Here is a 23,180-nt window from a genome sequence, read left to right on the forward strand (position 1 = left end):
TAGTTCTTTCCCCGGGTTGTTGTTGTTCACCCTTGGCTCTCAGAGACCAGGGCGACTGGGCCAGGGTACCTGGCGCAGCCCAGTGGAGGCCCTGCAGCCTCTGCACTGTTCCCTCGTACCTTGTTGATCTGCGGTCATCTCCTCTCCTCAACCTCTGGTCATTCAGTGTCTGCTACACTTTCTGAAGTCCTGCCTTCCTATATGCTGGGTCCCTGTTGGGTATCAGCTGCGCTCCTCTGCAGATCAGCCAGGTTTTTCTCCGATGAGTGGAGGGAAGCGAAATCCTTTGTCCTACTCTGCCACCATCTTCCTCGCTCCCTCTGTTACTCTATTATTCCTGCATTCATCTTGTATTTCTTGTATGTGCCCTGAGTGGGGATCAAACTCACAACCTTAATGTATTGGGATGATGCTCCACCTAACAGTTACCTGACTAGGCAGTATGTATTTTTCTTATTGGGAGTGAAGTTGAGCATTTTTTTACATTTAAAGCTACATTTATTTTTTTATTTTTTGAGTTGTGCATACCCTTTGTCCTTTATAAATTAGCTATTGATGGTATTTTTTTAGGAGTTTTTTATATTTTAGGGAGGTAAGCCTTGTGGTATGAGTTGCAAAACCTGCTTTCTTGGTTTGTAGTTTGATTTCTGATTTGGCCATGTTTGTTTAGGCCATGTAAAAATTTTTAATTTTTGTTTATTTATTTTTAAAGGTTTTATTTACTTATTTTTTAGACAGAGGGGAAGGGAGGGAGAAAGAGGGAGAGAAACTTTAATGTGTGGTTGCCTCTTGTGCACCGCTACTGGGGAGACCTGGCCCACAACCTCAGCATATGCCTCGACTAGGAATCAAACTGGTGGTCCTTTGGATCACAGGCCTGTGCTCAACCCACTGAGCCATACAAGCCACGCAATTTTTTTTTATTTTTATGTTGTTAATTTCTCAGTTTTTTTTCCTTTTATGGCTCCTGAACTTTTAATCAAATTTTAGGTCTAATCCCACCTCAAGGTTATAAAAGAATACTTATCCATGTTTTCTTTATAGTTTCATTTAAATTGTTGATTCACTTGGAGCGTATTAAAAGTACAATGCGAGGAGTGGAACTAATTTTATTTTATTCTCCATTGTTACCAGTTTTTACATCAATATTTTTTAATATTTATTTTTAAGACTACATTATTTTATATTATATTCTTACTGTTTTTGAAATACTTCCTTTATTTGATACTAAAATTGTGTATTTTGGGGTCATCTCAATTTTCTCTTGTGTTTCAATTATCTGCTTCATATATCAGAAAGACCCACAGTGTTTTAATTATTGATGCTGAATACTTTATTTTTAAGGTCTGACAGAACAAGTTAGTTAATGCCTCATTGTTCTTCTTTTTCAGTTTTCTTTGCTACTCTTATTGTAAGTAAGCTTAAAAGATTTATATTCTGGCTCTGAGTAGATTGTTGAATTTCATTTATTGTGCTTGCAAAATAATGCCGTGTCAATAATGTAAATTTTTTAGGGAAACTGATCAAACAGAAAATGTTAAACCGATGGCAAGAGGACGATTCCAGAAACCTAAACCTAATTTATCAAGGGCTGTTGGGAAGAAATCAGTTCTTTCACAAGGTAAAACAGATGCAGAGAGCAAGAGTTTACATTCAGAAACTTCATTTGAAAAGGTATGTAATAAAAGAGTTTATGGAAATTGAAATTATAAAAATTTTTAGTTGGGAATGAAAGTGTTTAGTTGTATATACAAAGTAGTGTTACTGATACTAAAATAAAAATACAAGAGTGTATACCGTATTTTTCAGACTATAAGACTTCCTCCCCGCCATTTGGGAGGAATAATGGTTGTTAATGCTGCTGTGAGTTCTGTTTACATTTCATTGGTGCAATATTATGTTATTTATGTTATTAAACATTTTACCACATTTTTCGCTTCAAAAATTTTTTCCTCGTTTTTCTCTAAAACTTAGGTGCGTCTTATGGTCCAAACAATATGGTGCATTAATATCGAATTTGTCTTACTAGTTTTCTGCTTATGTATTTTTCTTTTAGAACCTAGGACAAATTTCAGACATCCTTAGTAATGACAAATCTGACATATAAAGTTTTTATTCAAAATATTTTTAAATAGCTATACCTGAAATTATATTCACAATTCTTTTATCTAAACACAGATGCATTCCTCCATCCTTTATAAACTTTAGCTCTCTTTTTATATATATAAACATTTCTGTATTCATTTTCTTAACATTTCTATAGTTTTTATTTATAACATAAAATTTCAAACTTTTTTCTCTAAACTATTCATTTATACTTTTTGAATTAATTGATCATCTTAATAGTTACATCAACTTAGTTCATTAATTTACCTGACCATTTCTTTAATGGTGGATGTTTAGAGTTTTTTTATTTAAAAAGTACCTCTTGAAATAAAAGCAAACAATTTTGTAAAGGGCTTTCTCATGGATAAAAATAAGGATAAATTTTCAGAGGTAGTGAGATAAATAGGTTAAAGTATTTTTAGTATTTTTATAGCTCTTGTACATTGCCGGACTAACAAAGACGCAACTCCGTTTACACATTGCTGCAAGCATCAAATGAATGTTTCTTTATATTTCCACCAGCAATGTATTGTTACCAGTTTTTTATATTTGCTAAAATAGTTTTAAAATGTTACTTTACCAATTTTTTCTGTTGTGAAATACCTTCTTTATCATATTTTTTTCATATAGTTATATTATTATATATGATGTTTTTAAATTCTAGGAAATAGGGTAAATGTAGATTCATGTAAAAATTAAAACAAAAACTACTTGTATTTCATTATCCAGATACAACTGACCTTTAATACATAGTTCTAGGTTTTTGTTTACAAAATTGAGTGATGGTATTAATTTGGTTTTGTATCCTTCTTTGATACTTAACATTTTATAAATATTTTTTGTATCATTAAATGTCTTTTGAAAACTTTTTTTAAGATTTAGTGACTTTAATATTCTATCAATGGGTTAGACTGAATTTATTTAGCCATTTATTCATTATTGAATATTTTGTTTGTTTCCAGTATTTGCTATTTTGCATAATATTCCAATGAACATCCTTGTACTTAAATCTTTATATAAATATTTTATAATGGAGTCTTAGAACTATCATATTACTGGGTCAGAAAGTATGAACATTTTTAAGGCTTTGATGCATAGTGGCGAAAGTCTTTCCAGAAAGGATATAGTGATTTGTGCTTTTGTTAGTAATGTATGAGGTGATACAGGGTTGGGCAAAAGTAGGTTTACAGTTGTGAGTGTACAAAGCACAGGTTTATTCTTCTGTTTTTTTTCTTTTAAGCCTCACCTGAGGGTATATCCATTGATTCCAGAGAGAAAGAGAGAAAGAGAGAAAGAGAGAGAAAGAGAAATATCCATCAATTGCCTACCGAACATGCCCCAACAGGGAATTCAGCCACAACCCAGGCATATGCCCTAGCCGGAAATTGAACCTGTAACCTTTTGGTCTACAGGATGACACTTCAGTCAACTGAGCCACAATGGCCAGGGCACAAGCTTATTCTTGTATTATTATTTATTATTTATTGTATTATTTTCCATATGAACACTATATACCTACTTTTGCCTCACACTCTGTTTTATAATACTTTGTATGTATGGTTTTTAAAACTCTCTTCTAATTAGAAGTACAACAGATTTTGTTGTTTTAATTTCCATTTACTATTACGAAGTTTTAACTTATTATGTTAAGTAGATTAAATGTAAAACATTGAATTCGTAGATTCACATGGAAAAGGATAAAATGAATTCATTTGACATTTCTGGAATGGAGAATACAGAGAGGAAGAACTCAGAAGCTGATACCATACCTAAGTAAGTATAGAGGAAGTAGAATAAAAATAGTAATTCTCAGTAATGATTGTAATAACTTGTTTTCTACTTGATACCGTCTGAAGTTTATTTTCAGCTATGTACTTTAGGTGCATTTTTTAAAAGATCTTATTTACTTTGGAGAGAAGGGGAGTGAAACATCAATGTGTAGTTGCCTCTCGTGTGCCCCCTACTAGGGATCTGGCCAGAAACCCATGCATGTGCCCTGACTGGGAATCTAACCTGCAACCCTTTGGTTTGCAGGCCCGCACTTAATCCACTGAGCTACACCAGTCAGGGTGTTCAGGTGCATTTTTAACAGTAGGTATTGTTGGAACATGTTAGTAATGCTTTTTATACTTAAGACAGGGGTGGACAAAGTAGGTTCACAGTTGTAAGTATGCACTTTATGTTAGTCTTACAAATAATCTGCATGTCTTTTTCCATTCAAACAGCTGTAAACCTACTTTTGTCCACCCCTGTATGGTAGAAATAAATAATAAGATGGTTCCGTTGAGTTAGCAATTACTTTTCTTCCTCAACTTATTAACAAGATTATTAACAAAGTCTCCTGGCTGCTGTAGCTCAGTGGATTGAGGACAGGCCTGTGAACCACTTGTCTGCGGTTCGATTCCCAGTCAGGGCACATGCCTGGGTTGCAGGCCAGTTCCCAGCAGGGGACTTACGAGAGGCAACCATACATGGATATTTCTTTCCTTCTCTCCTTCCCTTCCTCTCTAAAGATAAATAAATAAAATCTTTTAAAAAAAGACAAAAATTAAAAAAAAAGATTGTTAACAAAGTCTTGTTAGATAACTTAATGGGTAAGTTATGTGTTTCTGGATAAGTGTATTTATAGCAAGGGGTTGCAAAAAGGAACATTTAATTTGCAGTGGAAGTCGGTAAGAGACATTGCTCCAGTATGAATCTGAACAGTGATTATGAACTGTGCATTGATGCTACAATCTGATTCCAGTGCCCTGGAAGTGTACATTACACAGTATTGTCCTAAGTGGGGAATTGTATTACATGCTTGTCAGGTGTAGATTTTTCTGTATTTATGATGAAAATTGGATTTTAAGATGCTTTTCATACTCAGGATTGTGTCTTGGTTTTAAAGGGTCAAAGTGTAGAAGTATAAGTATCTTTGAAGGATGTTCTTGAGGACACTGGTGAATTATTTTATAAGTGGTTTATTTGTTTATACCTAAGAGAAGGGAATACTGAAAATAAGCAAGTATGTGACTTCATTGATCTTATTCCTTTGTAATTGTTCTAGTTTGAGTGAAAAAGTGGGTCTGCGGGAAGATGATCAACCAAAGGCTTTCAGACCTGCACGACTAATGAGGGGCCGATTGCAAAGGCCAAAGCCAAATGTAGGTAAAGCGTCTGAAAGAAGAGAAATTCTTGCACCACAGGAAGAAATTGGGGCCAGTGTAGAAAAGAATGAATGTGCATCTTGTATTGACAGAGATGTAAGTACTCTGATTCCTCCCAGTTTTTTTGTTAAACAAGTACATAAGCCTCCTTTCACCTTCCCCTTTTTTCCAACAGCAGTGCTATACAATTGTGTACATTGTTCATTAAATATAAGGCCAAAACTCAAAGGCAGCTGCTTTGTTAATTGTAAAGCCATGCAACACTCTGGATTTTGAGCATTATTAATGTGATTGGATCATCAGCTTTTACCCTGCCTCATTTGGACTTGCATTCCCCTAATACTCTGCAGGTTTTGAATTACACTTCCCTTTTGAAAATATGGCTAGATGTGTGGATTTTAATGCTGGCTTAAACTGAATAAAATGTTAAAAACTCCCTACTAAATTATAATCTTAAGAACAAAGACTATGGATTTTAGATTATCTATATAATAACAAATCTTCATGATAAGGGTAACAGTTGCTATAATTGAATTTCTTCTTATAATCTCCAAGGTCTATAGTGCGATTATAATAATAAGATGGCATTCAGAAAAATAGACACCAGGGGATAATTCTTACAGTTGAGACTGGAGCAGTTACCATATTTTGCCATGTATAATGCGCACCCACATTTTTGGCCTAGACTTGCAGGAAAAAAAACCTTTTGTTTTAACTTTTACATTCAATTATTTATTTATTTATATCTAGAAACTAAGCCTATTATCGTATTCCAGGGTTTTAGTTTGCATATGGACAGCATTATTACTTTGTAGAGTTGTACTTTTAATGGGTAAGTGTAAATAAAAGCATTAAAAACATTTATTTAGTTACGGAATTAGTAATACCCATGTATAATGTGCATCCTTATTTTTCCCTCAAAAATTTGGGCAGAAAGTTATGCTTTATACGCAGCAAAATATGATACTTGCTTTCTGATTGGGAGAAAAATACAGGCTTTGAGATGAGGTAAAAGGTGTGGCTTATGAAATTTTCTAAGGTGAAGAAAAAAACATTAAAAAGCATCCCTTGAATATCATTTTATATTTTGAAATGTTTACTTGGTTTTTTTTGGTACTCAAATTGGCACAGTTTTTATTGAAATCTTTTATATTTTATAAATGGTTTCATTGTGAAATCTAATGTTTTTTTTTAAAATGTGTCTGTTACTAAGACTCCTGAACAGATAGATCAGTCGTGTAAAAATTTTGAGTGTGAAGACATTACATCACAATCTGAAAAAAGAGATACTTTTCAAAATGTTCAGCCAGATGAACCCATGTCTCTGAATGAATGTCTAAGGTAAGCATCATCTTATCGATTATATAATTTTTAAATTTATAAAAATTTTTGAAGTTAAGTTTTAAAAATAAGAAGATCAGACTGATTTGTTTTCTGTATATCAAGTTACATAATATTTAGAAATATAACTCATTTTTCAAGGCAGTTTATATCACAGCTTTCATGTCAGTTTCTCAGTTATGGGATTATTTAAAAAGAGCTACTCATCACAAATTAGACCTTGGGTTAACATAGATAAGATTATCATTTAACATGCATGTTAAATTGGATGTCTTCTGTCCAAATGTGAAAACGCTACTTATTTTTTAAATATTTGGTTCCTTGGGATTAGATTTGGTCACATTGCTTTTATTAAAGGTTTACATAAATTTTATGTAAAACCCATGCGTAAGAACCCATGCAATTCATCACAGGGAGGGTTAGCAACAGGGGAGTGGGAGGAGAAGAGTTGGGGAGAAGGTACAGAGAGTAAGTAGCATAGATGGTAGGTAGAAAATAGACGGGGGGGGGGCAAGAGCAGCGTGGGAAATGTAGAAGCTGAAGAACTTACGACACATGGACATGAACTAAAGGGAGGGAACATGGGTGGGAGGGGGTGTGCAGGGTGGAGGGGAATGAAGGAGGGAAGTGGGATAACTGTAACAGCATAATCAATAAAATATATTTGAAAAACCCCCATACATCTCACAGCCAAAACTATATTTGTTATTTTCCCTTTAGAGGACAGCAAGCTAGACTGATAGGATTATTAGTATACTTTAATTTTTTTTCTTTTGGAAAAGTAGTGAGAACAGAATAATGGACTCCTGTGTACCTACTATCTAGTTTCAACAATTACTTATATATTTTTCAGTCTTTTATATTTAAAGTCTGGCTTATTCTAAATTTTCTTACAGCTGTATTAGCCTCTTTAAATACTGCCTAACCTGCGAGTGAAAGCTTGATTTCCCGAACTAAAAATAGTTCTTTATTTTCAGGACGATCTTTATTAGAAGATGGAAAAATCCCTTTATTTCTTCTTCCTCTGTTCTTGTGTATTTTCCTCCCTGTACCGCATTCCCCCCCACCCCAAACTAGTTTACTACTCTGCTATAGAATTTCTGGGAAGAATCATGGACATTACTTATTACATATCTCTGACAGTTATTACTTAGATGTCTGATAGTTGGGATATGACATTACTTGTTACATAATCTCTGATACAGTTATTAGTTACAGATATCTGACAGTTTGGATTTTTTGTTTATATTTATTTCATTTTAAGCTAGAATCTACTTAATAGTTCATGTGACTTTGTATAAAATTAAGTTTTTCTCTTAGTGGTCTTGGGTTTTAGAAACCTGGTAGGTACTGTATGTAACTAATATCCAGTCTGATCTCAACAACTTTTCAAGGCAGTGTCCTTTCTGTTTTATCACGTGGTCTTTCTGGTCTTTGAATCTCCAACATCCTTAAAAAAAAAACAAACTATTCTAAGATTCTGTGTTTTATCAAATCATATGCCTCTTTATATGTAATAGGCAGTTCTCCCCCTTCCCCAAACACTTTGAACTGTTCAAGATTCAAGGGGAAGAGAAAATAGAGAAAGAGACTTTGAGATAAAGAATGCATTAAAATTTTTTCTTGATTACATAAATTAGCAAATATGTCTTTTAAACTTATATCTCTGGGCTAATTTACATCCTATGTACTTAATATAAATATTTTGAGGTTACTGTCATGGTTGATGATTATCTTAAGGAGGTTTATAAGTATTTTATTGACTCTTAAACTCTATATTTTGGAAAAACACATGTGGACCATGGAACAGGTTTGTAGTTTTGTTCACATTCCTTCTCTTACCTTCTCCAACCTTCTCCAGTTGTGATCCTCTTTTTTTGTTTTTTTCTCCCCTTAAATTTTACCATCTGGGGGGAGAGTTGTAGACCACTGTATGTTTTAAGTTGAGAAGTAATCAAGTACAATTGCACATCTGATTTCTAATCTCAGGTACTGCCCTTCAGTTAATTATGCAGCTAATACGAGCTCTGTAAGAGATTTGTCTTGTTCACATCTATATTTCCAGTTCCTAGAACATGGCCTTCTGGCATGTAATAGGTGCTTAGAACTATTTGTTGATTAATTGTTCACGAACTCCTAGTAATGTGGTGCTGAGTATTTATCCATAAAAGTAAAGCTCATCAAAGTCCTTTAATTGCTTAGAATCTAAGCACACAGAATATAATCATAACATTTTATATTCATATCTTAAAATCTGAATTGATACTGAAGTAATTAAATCATTAATAAACCCTTTGCTTAAAACATTTAGATGTTTTAAGAATATGTAGTGTTTAAAATGTGACTTTGTGTCTTTTCCAGTAATGATTGAACTAAGATTGCTTGAGTTCGAACCTCCTTTAAAGCTAGATATTTCTGGATGGAGATAAAAACTATCATAAAACATAATAAAATCCACTGAGGACTAACCAAATTAAATTTCCTTTAACAATTGGTATTAATTTTATATTAAATATTATTGATTGCTAAAGTTAATGATAGTCTAAAAAAAATCTCAGTTATATAAACAAGTATAATTTGAAAAGCAGTCTTGTTCCTAAGAACCTGTGTTATAAAAAATTGCATTGTAAAACACATGTTTCAATAAAAAAGATAGCTTAGGACCTAGACAAGTTCAAATAAGCACAGCATTGTTTTTAATCTTTTTTAAAAAGCTGTTAAGTTTATATGCTTGTTCACATTAACATTGGTGCGTAAATCTAGTGTTTCATTTGATCTCGCTTTTGTCCAAGATTAATGACCTTTCTTAACCAGACACTAAGAGCTCTTTCATTCACTTAATACACACACACACACACACACACACACACACACATACACATAATTTTATTTTACTTTTTAAATTTAGCTATTGTTCAAGTACAGTTTTCTGTCTTCTACTCCCATCCCATCCCACCCCCCCAGGGCTCCCCACCTCCCTCCCATTTCCGCCCCTCATTCACTTAATATATTTTTATTGGCTTTTACCATTTAGTGTTATCTCGATAAAATGATAAAACACAAACAAAAGTGTTGCTGCTCTTCTGGAGAACAAGGTACTTGTTCAAGATAGTGGTTGTTGTATGCCCAATAGCATTCAGCAGACTGCAAAATACTGTGTATTTAATTTTCCCTTATATTCCCAATTTTTATTATGAAATCATAGCTCTCAGATAAATGCTTGTACAGGAGATATAATTTTTAATTGTTTTTAAAAGTGAGGATGTGTGAACCTAGTTCTTAGTCATAAGGCTGTATCTTGTTCAAGTCATATCTCTATCTAGTTGTTTGAGATGCCAGTCAGGTTTGGCCATATGAATGAGTTCCTTAACTCTATGGAAAGGTGTATGTTCATAAAGTATAGTCGGGGAAAAGATGTAGGACTAACAGACAGAAATCGCGCTAGCTCCAGTGAAGAAGAGCCTGGTGGGTTTTTCTAAGCCAGTATCTGCAAAGAATGGTGTGGACAACAATTAGGAAGAAACTATTCAGGGCCAATTAGCTGCTACTCTAACTGACCTTACTGATAGACTTTTCTCCATATATGAGTGTCTATAAATAGATATAGTTAATTATTTTAAAAATTCGCCATAACTTTAAAAAGGTAGAAGAATTTTTTTTCTCTTTTAATTTTAAATTTTACCCAGAGATTTCTGGGACTTTCTTGGTTTTTTATTTTTTATTTTTTTAAAATGAGAGTTCCTGGTGTTTTAGTAGTGAGTTCTCAACCACATCTCTTCAACTGTCAATCTGGTTTAAAATTTGATTGTGTTTTTTTCCCCCCTCGTAGTACTCAAGACCATAATAAAGCAAATATACTCAAACAAGTTCCAATTTTAAAGAATCGATTTCAAAAACCAAAACCAAATATAGGAAGAAGAACCGGAAGAAGCGAGATTTTCTCAAAGGAAGATATTGTTGCCTCTGGGGAAAAGATAGCAAAGCTGGAAACCGCACCAAGGGAGAAGGTACTGGTAGAAGCTAACACTGCCAAGGAAACGGAGGCAGAGTTGCAAGAGACTGGGAGAAGAGACGTCTCTCCCAGGAAGAAGGTACCAGAAATGAGTGATCTCACTGTGGAAACGGAAACAGAGTTGAAAGAAATGGAAACAGATTTGAAAGAAACTGGGAGGGAGAGTTCTCCAAGGAGGGAGATTCCAAAGGTGACTGGTACCACTGAGGAAATAGAGACAGAGTTGGAAGAAACTGGGAGGCGAGAAACATCCCCACAGGAAAATGCTCTAGAGGACAACACTGTAGGAGAAGTGGAAGCAGGTTTGAAAGAGACTGGAGGGGAGATTTTTCCAAGGGAGAAGGTGCCAGAGGTGACTTACACCACTGAGGAAATAGGGACAGAGTTGGAAGAAACCACAAGTGAAATAGCCTTCCAGGAAAATGCCCCAGAGGACAACACTGAGGAAGTGGAAGCAGGTTTGAAAGAAATCGGAGGGGAGATTTCTCCAAGGGAGAAGGTGCCAGAGGTTTCTAATGCCACTGAGGAAGGTGAAACAGATTTGGAAGAAACTGAAAGAAGAGAAATATCTGCACAAGAAAAGTCCCCAGGGGTCAAAACTATAGATGAACTGGAGACAGATTTGAAAGAAATTGAAAAAGAAATTTCCTCGAGGGAAAAGGAGCCAGCAGGGATGAGTGCCATAGGGGAAAGGGAGATGAACGTGAAAGAACCTGGAAGAGACATTTCCCCGATGGAAATGGTATCAGGAAAGATGGCTGCCATTAAGGTAACAGAGGCAGATTTGAGAGAAACTGGAAAAATTTCCTGGATGGAAAATGGATCAGAAGAGATCAGTGACAAGGAGGAAATGGTGGCAGATTTGCAAAAAACTGGAAAAAAAGACATTTCTCTAAGGGAAAATGTACCAGAGGACACTGGGACATTGCTGCAAACTGAGACAGATTTAATGCCTAGCAGTAGTGCTGACTGCTGTGCTGTGCCTTCACTAAATATCGAAGTATGTATTTTTGCCCTTAAAATTTTTTTTTTAATTATTTATTTAATTTAGGGAAAGAAGGGAGGGAGAAAAAGGGAGAGAAACATCACTGTGAGAGAGAAACATTGGTTAGTTGCCTCTCATATGTGCCCTGACCAGGGATTGAACCCACAACCCACGCTTGTGCTCTGACTGGGAATTGAACCGGCGACCTTTTGCTTTGTGGGACTATACCCAAGCAACTTAGCCACGTAGGTCAGGGCTGTCCTTATTTATTTATTTTTTTGTAAATCCTCTTTCAGAGAAACGTTATCAAAATAATTCTATGATTATTACCCAGTCCAGCAGTGTTTAACTAAAGCCTAAAGTCTTTCTTAGTCCTAAAATCTGTGTTTTGGAATCTTGAAGAAACTATATATATATATATATATATATTTTAAATGAACTTTTTATAACTTGTGGAGGAGTTACTTTTCTTGATGTTAGTTTGAAGTTTACTTTTTTAGGTAAAAGGAATAAATAAAATTGGACAAATTTGTGCTAACTAGTAGGAACATACGTTGGAATTATTTCTTTTGACTATAAATAATAGTTTTCTGTATTTTTCCTGCCTACTCCACTTTACTCCACTTTTAAAAGTTCTTCTTTATTGAAAGTTTTCAGTTACTTGAATTTCATTCCATTCTGACATTTTCGAGGATTTTTTTTTTGGGATAGATAACATTGGCATTTGTGGCTTGGGAAGATCATAATATGCAGTATAAAAAGAAGAGTTAGCTAGATTTTATGTTTTAACATTAGTAAATTTTTATTTAAAAATTAAGAAAACAAACTTCTAGTTTAAAAAACTATTTCTTTTAATAATTTTTAAAGATATTTTTATTTTTAGAGAGGGGGGGGAGAAAGAAGGAGTGAAGCATCAGTGTGTGGTTGCCTGTCCTGTTTCCCCCACTGGGGACCTGGCCTGCAACCCAGGCGTGTGCCCTAGATTAGGAATTGAACTGGCAACCCTTTGGTTTGCAGGTCAACACTCAATCTACTGAGCCACACCAGCTGGGGCCAAACTTCTAAAATTTTAAAAGTGTTTAGAAAATAGTAGGCTTTTATTTGATATGCTTTAGGACTTTTGTATATGTTCTGATTTACTATGACTATTTTTCTAGAACATTAGCAGTGAAGTACTGTTTGTGGTACATACACCTGTAGAAGAAAAAAGAAATTGTGAAAAGGAATTACCATGTCAGTTGAGTCCTTTGAAGACTTCTTCAATGATTTCTAAACTTGATAAAGCAGAAGGCCAGAGGACACAACCTGCCAATGTTCCAGAACAGTGTTCAGACACTAATTTAAGGTACAAGTATGTGTGTTTTTTTTTAATTTTCATTTTTTAGATTTTATTTATTTTTAGAGAGAAGGGAAGTGATGGGGGGAGAGAGAGAGAAACATTGATGTTCAAGAGATACATGATCGTTTGGTTGCCTCTCGCATGCCCCCAGATGGGGACCTGGCTCGCAACCCAGGCATGTGTCCTAACCTGGAATTGAACTGGCAACCTTTTAGTTCACTGGCTGGCACTCAGTCCATTGAACCACACCAGCCAGATCAGGTCTGCATGTTTTTAAAGAAAAAGCATATAAAGTTATATTTGCAGATACGTTAAATGGAAATTTCAAGACATAATAATCTATAGCATAGTGTTAGAAATTTTTAAGTTAATTTTGGGAAGACTAGGAGAGGATTGAAGTTATTCTGACAGTTGATTGTGAGAATTACTAACATACAGAATTGGATGTAACACAAACTCCTAAGTCAATATGGGTATGAGAAACCTGTATTTTCTTTGTGCAAAGATGATAGAGTTCTTGGGCTTATATCTACCTGGATTGTACACTTATGTTTTTCAGGATCTACCAAATAGTCTGGTTTGTTTTCCTGTTAACAATTAGAATTAAATGTTTACTTGCCAATCACTAAGGCTGTCCTAAAACTCTGCTCCCACTGCCCCTTCAGTTCATGCTAATGTTTGATAATACTTGTTCCAAAAGCAAATCTCTTCCTCAAGAACAAAAGCCATTTGAAGTTAAGCCAGTACCTTTCATGAGAAGTCGATTCAAAAGACCAAAACCAAACTTATCAAGAGCAGCTTTAAAAAGAGAGACTGTGGAAGCAGAAAAACATGTGCCTGGGAAGAAATTGGAAACGGATAAAATGGAAACTGTTGTGCTACAACAGGATGGTGAACGAATGAACACTCTCCCTTCTCACCATGTGAGTGATATTTAACATGGAGGGGTTTTGTTTTAGTTAATAGAATGAAACACCTGGAATTGAAATTTCACAAATATTTCCTCATAGAATTTTTACTTTTTGTGATTTTGTTGTAGCTGTCCTTAATCTGCCTTTTTTTTCATGTGTTTTGTATAAGAATCTCAAATCTCTGATGATGGGCAAGTGTGTCATGGGAAGGAATTTAAGAAGCCTGGGCTCTAGTTCAAGTTCTGACCTTTAATTACTGTGTCATCATAGCCAAATGGTGCAACCATTTTCTTCATAGGAAATGTGGGGATGACAACTTTTTAATTTCACTCTGTTGGGAAGATGAAATAAAAAGTTAAGAGCTTTATATAAATTAAAGACAATATTTTATTTACTTGATTCGTAACATTAAGATTGTGTGATGTAGCATCAAAAATGTTGAAATGAAATGTTAATGCTGAAACATATGGAATACTTTTGTTTTTAAAGATTTTTTAAAAATTTATTTTTAGAAAGAAGGGAAGGGAAGGGAGGGAGGAAGAGAGGGAGAGAAACATTGATGTGTGAGAGATACATTAATCGGTTGCCTCTCACATGCCCCCAAATGGGAACCTGGCTTGCAACCCAGGCATGTGCCCTGACTGGGAATCGAACTGGCAGCCTTTCAGTATGTAGGCTGGCACTCAATCCACTGAGTCACAACAGCCAGGACGAAAGTGCTTTTTTTGAATTATTCTTTTTTTTATATCTTAAAATAGCTTAGGTCTTATTGTGCGTGAACATTTGTACTTTTTCCTTCTAATCAGATATTTAAAAAGATAAATCACTTTTTATTGGTTATTTTATCTGATGATAAAAATTTCAAATTGGAAAAAATATATAATCTAAAAAGTTAAAGTCCTTTATAATGCCACATCATTCCCTCCCAGTTAATCACATAGCAATTTTGAATATATTCACCTAGACATTTCTATATACTTACTATATAAATAATAGAATGTGAAGGTATTTTCATTGTTTTACATAAATGACATCATAGCTTGTCTTCTGATTTTTCACTTATATCAACATTGTGAACATCTTTTTGGATCAGTATATAGAAATCTGTCTTTTAAAATATTTAAAAAATTATTTTTAGACAGAGGGAAAAGGAAAGAGAAAGAAAAAGAGAAGAGAAATATCAATGTGTGATTGCCTCTCACGTGCCCCCTACTGGGGACCTGGCCTGTAATCCAGGCATGTGCCCTGACTGGGAATGGAACCAGTGACTCTTTGGTTAGCAGGCTGGTGCTCAATCCACTGAGCCACACCAGCCAGGGCCAGAAATCCGTCTTTTAAATGGCTCTGTACTGTTGCATGATATAGAAATTATAATTTACTCAGTCTCCTACTAATAGATTTGTCCTTTTTCAACTTTTATTTATTTATTTTTCTTTAGTGTAATGCCCATTTTTAAAGGGATCAATAATATTGCTATAATAAATATTCTTGAATACTTATTTGAGCATTTTTTTATTTGAGCATTTTTATAAGAGACAATTGTAGAATAGCTGGGAAATAAAATTTTTAATAGAGCTGCCCTATTCTCTACAAGGACTATACTTATTCTTGTAATAGTATATGAAAGTTCCTTTTTTTAACCAATAAAACTGTCTTCAATAAAACTTTTTTTAAATATCTTTTTAGGAAGTATCTTCCTTAATGACATCAAGAGAAAAAGACAGACCAGGCCACAAACAGGCGGAGCCTGTGAAATTACCATGTGCACAGACAGAAAAGAATCTTCTGCCTTCAAGTTCTTGTGACGCTAAAGAGGAGTCTCAGTCTACACAAGCCCAGGAAAAGGAATTACTTGATTCTATGGGGTAAACAGTGATAGTCCCTTGAAAATCTAAAATGAGACAGAGTTCTTTCAAATACTTCTTCATTTTTATTAAGATGTGTTAATGAATTTTAAAAATGGATATAAAGAATACTGTACTTCATTTATTTTTATTCATATGGCAGACTGCTTGTCTGCTTATATTCATTGTTCACTGCTTAAGATCTTATACAGAGCACTGCATTTAAAAATACATGCATACAAGGTACGTATTATTTGTTTTAAAAATTGTGGTAAAAATTATAACACAATATATACCTTTTAACCTAATTTTTTAGGTGTACAGTCCGGTGGCATTAAGTACATTCATGTTGGGCATCCAAACATGATGAATAATACATACCTTGTATGCATGTATAAAGTTCCCACTTCTAGAACTTTATTTTCCCAAACTAAAAATCTGTTACCCATTAAACAGTAACTTCCTATTCCCCTCTTCCTCCAGTTCTTGGCAACTTCAATTGTACTTTCTTTCTATGAATTTGAATATTGTATGTCTCTCTTAATACTTCATTACCTTTTAAGAATTGGAATAACTATGTTTTTTATAAAATAAGGTATATTTATAGTCAGAAAGTAATACAATTCCCTTTAGTGCTATAAAATGTTTTTATGGAGAGGATATTTTTATTAGAGGATACTCAAGTTTTTTATCTTTTCAGTAGTTTTCACCTTTTTACAGTCAAGTCCCTTTATTTTTCCCTGTCCCTTTTTCTAGGACTGATAACATAACTACTTTTCAACAAGAAATGGAGGAAAGTGCTGTCCAAACTGCTCAGCTAGTAAGGGGGCAACTTCAGAGACCCATACCAAACATAAAGGCTGGTCAGAGGCAAGTGGCAGAAGAAGGTGAAGCCAAAGGCATAGTTAAGGAAGAAAGAACAACAGTACCAAGAGATGAAACTAAAAAGAAATTCCTGACTCTGGTGAGTTATTGTTATATACTTAAGTAGAGCCTTTTAATGCATATTAAATTATCAAATGATAGCTCAGACATGTTTTAGGTTATCTGACACTGTACTCAATGAATATATAATGTATCTAGTTTTGTTTCAGGTTTACCATTCTGAATTTTTTAAAAAGTGAATGTACATTTTTTCCCAACTAATGTACCTATTCATTGTGATAACCACTGAAAATCTTTTGACATATCTTACCAGATATATCTCTGTGCATGCAAATGTAAATTTAAATACTGAAATCATTATATATGTGTTATTTTGTGACTTACTGTTTTTCATTTAATATATTGATAAACTGACTTTCTTTGTCAAGAATATAGAGATATATAATTTTTAACTGCTGCATAACATTCTCTTCTTTTGAATGATAGTTTATCCATTTCTTACTGATGGGTTTTTTGATGTTAGAAACAAATCTAAGTAGTTCAATGCCCCTTTCAACAGTTCTGGTTTTTCTGTCCTTTTCTCTGTTTATTAAGGGAAAATCTAGATTTAAAGTAATTGTGATCCGTATTTGAACCTCCCAACTCTTTTTTTTTAAAAAAAAAGTCATTAAACTTTCTTTTTTTTGGGTTTCATAGTAGATGGTTGTTATAGTTATAAAGCATCATCTAAACATTACTGTGATAAGTGGCAGTTTTGTTTTGGACAGCAAAATGTGAACATACCCAGTTTGTCTTCATTTCGAAAAAACTAAGTGCCTTTCTTGATGGTTGAAATATTTTAGCAGGTATATTCTCTTGTTTAAAAAACAAAAAACAAATCAAGTATGGATTTGTCATTTCAGCCAAATTCTCAAATTGAAACTGAAATGGAAGTTGTATCCTCTGAAGTTTCTGAAGGAGGAATGTGTGAAAATCAGAGTCATGTGGCTCCTGAAGAAAGTTATGTTGACAGAATTAATGCTTTAAATAAAAAGATCAGGTGAGTGTACTTTTAAGTAAGAGAAACATCAAACTTTCCAAAGATACAGATTGGATTTTTACATAATTGGTTTTATATAACCTCACACCTTGAAAATTTTATGAAAGGATAAATAATTATGAAACTAGAATATTTTAAATCTGCTCCTTCTAATACTATAAGAAATGTATGACAGATTTTCTTTTAATTTGTAAATTCTCTAAAAAGTTTGGCAAGAATGTTCATTTTTTTTATTCAAAACTAAACTTATAGTAGACAGGTTTTTAAGTTCTTATATCTTTAGAAATTTATAATCTCTTGACTAAAATTCTTAAAAACAGAAAGTGTTATAGAGTACTTACTATATGCTATACTTGGAGCTGTGTCCCAAGCCAAACAGTAAGAATAATATCTTTTAAAATGGGATATCCCAGAAGGGTGAAGATACATCAGCATTACTACTTTTATTTATTTATTACAATCTGCTTTATTGTTACTGATATTAAAGCAAGATGTGTAAGGTTCTTTATTATGACATAAGGAAAATAAAGCACCTTTTTTTCTTTCAATTATAGTTGTCCCAGTTTTTCCCCTGTTGCTTTCCCCTGCCCTACCCTCTGCCTGATCCTTCAGTCAGTCCCTTTCTGTTGTCCATTACCATGGGCCCTTTATACGTGTTCCTTGACTAGGCCCTTCCTCTTCTTCCCCTGTTATCCCTCTCCTCCCTTTCCTCTGGTCGCTGTCAGTTTGTTCTTTATTTCCATTGTCTCTGGTTCTGTTTTGTGCATTTGTTTTGTTCATTAGGTTCCACTTACAGTTGAGATCATATGGTATTTGTCTTTTGCTGCCTGCCTTATTTCATTTCACGTAATATTCTCCAATTCCCTCCATGCTGTCATGGAGGGTGGGAACTCCTTTCTTTCTGCTGTATAGTATTCCATTGTGTAAATGTACCACAGTTTCTTGATCCACTCATTTACTGTTGGGCACTTAGGCTGTTTTTAGCACTTGGCTATGTAAAGAATGCTGCTATGAACATTGGGGTGCATAGATTTTTTTCTGAATTGGTGATTCAGGATTCTTAGGGTATAATCCCAGCAATGGGATAGCTGGATCAAAAGGCATTTCCATTTTTAGTCTTTTGAGGATATTTCATACTATTTCCCCAGTGGCTGCACCAGTCTGCATTCTACCAGTAGTGCACCAGGGTTCCCTTTTCTCCACATCCTCGCCAGCACTTGTTTATTGATTTGTTTTTGATGGCCATTCTGACCAGTATGAAGTGCTATCTCATTGTGGTTTTAATTTGCATCTCTGATGGCTAGTGATATTGAGTATCCTTTCATATGTCTATGTGCTCTCTAAAATACATTTCTTAATCTGGATATAGTCCACGATACATCTAATTTACTGCACTATTTTTGTATCTAGGATATATTTCAGTAAAGTATTTATGAACGTTGTTCCAGGATATCTTTAGCATAGATAATTGACTTTGAACAGTTCAGCTTTCTTTAATTATACAGAATTAACTTCTTTTTTGAGGGCCATTTGCAGAAGAGATGTTATTGTAGCCTTTTTTCTCCCTCTGTGAAGCCATAGAAATAGAATTTGGGGATGTTATGTCATCTAACCACATGAGTACTGCTATTGATTTTGGATGATTTTAAACAGCTTGTTTCATTTAGGCAGATTTCTTTCCTCTTTCTCTTTTTTAAATCCTCACCTGAGGATATATTTATTGATTTTAGAGAGGAAGGGAGGGAAGGAAGGAGGGGTATATTAAAATCAATAAATATATCCTTACCCGAGGATATATTTATTGATTTTAAAGAAAAAGGAAGGGAGGGAGGGTGGAGAAAGAGAGAGAGACATCAATTGGTTGCCTTCTGTATGCACTGCCCCCCCCAACCAGAGATTGAACCTCCAAACTAGGTATGCGCCCTCACTAGGACTGAACCCACAACGTTTTTGTATACCGGATAATGTTCTAACAAACTGAGTCACTTGGCCAAGGCTAGGCATATTTATTATATGAAACTTTTATTGTTTTTTTATTTCCAATTATTTTTTATTGATGTTCAAATACAGTTGTCTCCATTTTCTTACCACCACTTTCCCCTGCCCCACTTACCCTCACCTCCCACCCTCAGTCCCACCCTCTTTGGCTTTGTCCATGGGTCGTTTATGACCCTTCCCTTTTTCCCCTGTTATTTCCCTCCCCCTCCCCTCTGGTCACTGTCAGTTGTTCTTAATTTCAATGTGTCTGGTTATGTTTTGCTTGCTTGTTTGTTTTGTTAATTAGGTTCCACTTATAGGTGAGGTGTTTTTATTTTAGTATGAATTTCTTTTTGTGTATTTCCCTGTATGTGGACGTGAGTATATGTTGAAAGGCCTTTTTATATTGTTTCTATTTTAAAACTAGAGGCCAGTTTTTTGTTTACATTAATTTCAATGTTCCTTGTTACTTTTTCATTTCTTTAGGCTGGATATTTAAATAAAATGATTGGTGCTTAGAAATATTTTCACTAAAATGCGTTATAGATAACATTTGTATTACAGGTGCTATATTGGATTAGATTGATGATCGATCCCACTGAGGAATTCATCTCTAAAAATAGTTCCAGAGAACACTTTCTGGAATGTAAATTCCCAAACATTAAAGATAAACCTGTTTCAATCTCTGGCTTTTCATAATTTACCGTTTATGGATTTCTTGTCCATGTGTAATTTAATCCCTTATCGATCTTACAGAATTACATGATTTTGCCACTGAAAAGAATCATTTAACAAACATTTTGGTGTTTTATGTGCCAGGCATTGTTCTAGGTGCTGAAAGTATAGGACAGTATAGGAACAAACAAAATCCTGTCCTTGTGGTGGTTACATTCTAATTTGGGGAACAGATTATAAGCAAATAATTTGACTGAATCAGTAATAAGTAAATAGAGAAGAATGAAGCAGGTGGAGGAGTTGGAAACATCATGATTGGGTTTTGATTTTTGATTTTTTGGAGAGAGAAAGATCATTTTGTTGTTCCACTTAATTTATGTGTTCATCGGTTGATCCTTGTATGTGCCCTGACCAGAGTGATTGAACTTGGCATATCTGGATGACGCTTGAACCTCCTGAACCATCAGCCAGGGTAGTGTTTATTTTCTAATTAGCAGTGATGAGAGATTGCTTTGTTGAGAGGGTGCCATTGGAGAGTAAACCTAAAAGGAGTGAAGGAGCAAGTCAAGGGAATATGTAGGGAAAGAGGGAACAGCAGAGAGCACTTTAGGTCCTGGCTGGTGTAGCTCAGTGGATTGAGTGCGGGCCTGTGAACCAGACAATCACGGTTCTATTCCCAGTCAGGGCACATTCCTGGGTTGCAGGCCAGTTCCCGGCAGGGGACTCACGAGAGGCAACCATACATTGATGTTTCTCTTCCTCTCTCCTTCCCTTCCCCTCTAAAGATAAATGAATAAAATATTTTTTTTTAAAAAGAGCACTTTAGGGAAGAACATGCCTGGCCTGTTTGAGGAACAGCAAAATGGGCCAGAATGAAACAGAGGGAGAGGAAGAATGGCAGGTGAAAGAAAGGTGAAGACTGGGTAGAGAGAAGAGCAGAGTATGTAGGACCTTTGTGGGGATTTTGATTTTTATTCTGAGCGAGCCTTGAGGGACTAGTGACCTTTTGTGGTCAGCCTTTCCTAATGTTCTCATTTATTAATTCACTAAATAAACCTAGAGGATTTAAATGGATTGCTCAAAGTAACATTGGCAATTTAGTATGAAAACTTAAGGTTTCAGGATTTATGACTTTCAGAGTAGAGAATTCCTAGAGAGAGCTTCCTGGAAGAAATTTTGCTTATGCCAAGAGATTTTATGCTCAGCCTTTGCATTTTAAAATTTTCTATATGTAAGTCTATTTCCCATCTAAATCTGTCCCTCCCTCTTAACCTTCCCTGTTCATGAAATTTATTATAGCTCTTAGCTATACCTTGACTGATACTTTCTTCAGAGCGCATATTCTGTACAGTTTTTAAGCTAACTTATTCTCATGTACAGCATTTTCTTGTCCTTTTGGACCTTAGTAGCACATTGCTGCTTATGTATATATTTTTATTTTTAAATACTTTTGTAGAATAACACTGGATTATAAAGAGCTTATATTTAAGTTAAATATAATTTGTTTTCCCAGATGCATTAGCCTACACTAGTTGTATCAGTTAGCATTGTAACCTTGTTAGAACTTCTGTGAACTTCCTTGATATTTCACTTCCAGAAGAGCTTAGGTTGGTACATTTGAAAATGTAGCTAAGTACAGTACTTTTTCTTCTGATTAATTTATTAGAAATATTGCTTAAGATTAGTCTTTAATACAGATATTTTAGAGAACTAATGATAGATACATATCTAGTTACTCATTTATAAAAAGTAAAAAAGGCTATTTAGTTTTAGAGAGGAAGGAAGGGAGAAAGGGGGAGAGAAATATTGATGTGCAAGAGAAACATCAATCAGTTGCTTTTTGCACACCCCCAACTGGAGATCTGGCGTTCAACTGACCCACAGGCATGTGCCCTAACCACTAATTGAACTGGTAACCTTTCAGTTTGCATGTCGGCACTTAATCCACTGAGCCACACCAGCCAGGGCCAGTTATTCTTGATACATATCTACAATTTATATTAGTTTTAAGCTTTCTAATTCAGAATTCATGTATTTGCCAATTATTTCTTCCCAGGAAACCTTAAGACAGCTGTTTAGATTGTCTTGGAGGCTATGGTTACTCTACGGAATGTTAAAATCTTTCTATGTTTTGGCTGATAAAATGGGTTGTATTGAGATTCTTATGACACTGGCTATCAATAAACTGTTTTTTATGAGCTGATAGGCATATGGAGGGAGAATAGACTCTGGCTTTCCAGTCTGCTCTTGAACCAGGAGGACCATGGTTGTTGTGACCACTGTGTATCTGTTCCTGCTTCAGAGCCCAGTGAAAGGATTTGTTTAATGTGCTATTATGAAACCCGTCTTCACCTACTAGAATTTTTTGTTTATTTCTAGTTATTACTCTGAAAAATTACTTATAGTAGAATGAAACCACAAACCAGAATCAATGAAAGTAAAAAAGATTAATATTATTGTAAAACTATTCTCCAGGCTGTACAGGAAATGAAAGTTATAAAAGCTTTGATATTCAGACATTCAACTTCCAGCCAAGATGGAGGTGCAGGTAGACACACTGTGCCTCCTTGCACAACCAAAATAAGGACAACAAAAATTTAGAAACAAAAAAACAACCAATACTGACGGAAAGTCAGTAAGAACTATATGAACTGAACTATATGAAAGTCTGACAACCAAGGAGTTAAAATAGACACATTCATCCAGACTAGTAGGAGGGGTGGAGTTGGGTGGCTCAGCAGAGAGGGGTTGCAGCAACAAAAGTCATGGCTGGCAGACCCTGGGTGCGGGGTGGCAACAGGCAAACCTAGTGAGGCAGCAGATTGTGGAGGGCAGTGGTGCAGAAGGTGGCTGGCTGACCGGGCAGTCCCATATTTGTGTGTGCAGAGAAACCAGGCGAAACGGGCGTGGGACAGAC

At 34.8% G+C, this 23,180-nt stretch overlaps 1 protein-coding gene across 2 annotated transcripts in view; it reads left to right on the plus strand.

The window, feature by feature from the left end:
- Positions 1–23,180, plus strand: part of BDP1 (BDP1 general transcription factor IIIB subunit) — a 109,345-nt gene that overhangs the window by 46,743 nt on the left and 39,422 nt on the right. For both annotated transcript variants that reach the window (XM_037032431.1, XM_037032432.1), the window contains exons 13-22: positions 1,515–1,674; positions 3,788–3,879; positions 5,156–5,351; positions 6,469–6,596; positions 10,426–11,608; positions 12,751–12,938; positions 13,633–13,855; positions 15,530–15,708; positions 16,444–16,651; positions 17,475–17,611. In XM_037032431.1, coding sequence (XP_036888326.1) covers positions 1,515–1,674; positions 3,788–3,879; positions 5,156–5,351; positions 6,469–6,596; positions 10,426–11,608; positions 12,751–12,938; positions 13,633–13,855; positions 15,530–15,708; positions 16,444–16,651; positions 17,475–17,611 — 2,694 coding nt within the window. The remainder of the gene's footprint in view (positions 1–1,514; positions 1,675–3,787; positions 3,880–5,155; positions 5,352–6,468; positions 6,597–10,425; positions 11,609–12,750; positions 12,939–13,632; positions 13,856–15,529; positions 15,709–16,443; positions 16,652–17,474; positions 17,612–23,180) is intronic.

Source organism: Sturnira hondurensis, unplaced genomic scaffold (assembly GCF_014824575.4).
Source record: "Sturnira hondurensis isolate 20B ecotype Veracruz unplaced genomic scaffold, ASM1482457v3 Scaffold0021354, whole genome shotgun sequence".
Taxonomy (NCBI): Eukaryota; Metazoa; Chordata; class Mammalia; order Chiroptera; family Phyllostomidae; genus Sturnira; species Sturnira hondurensis.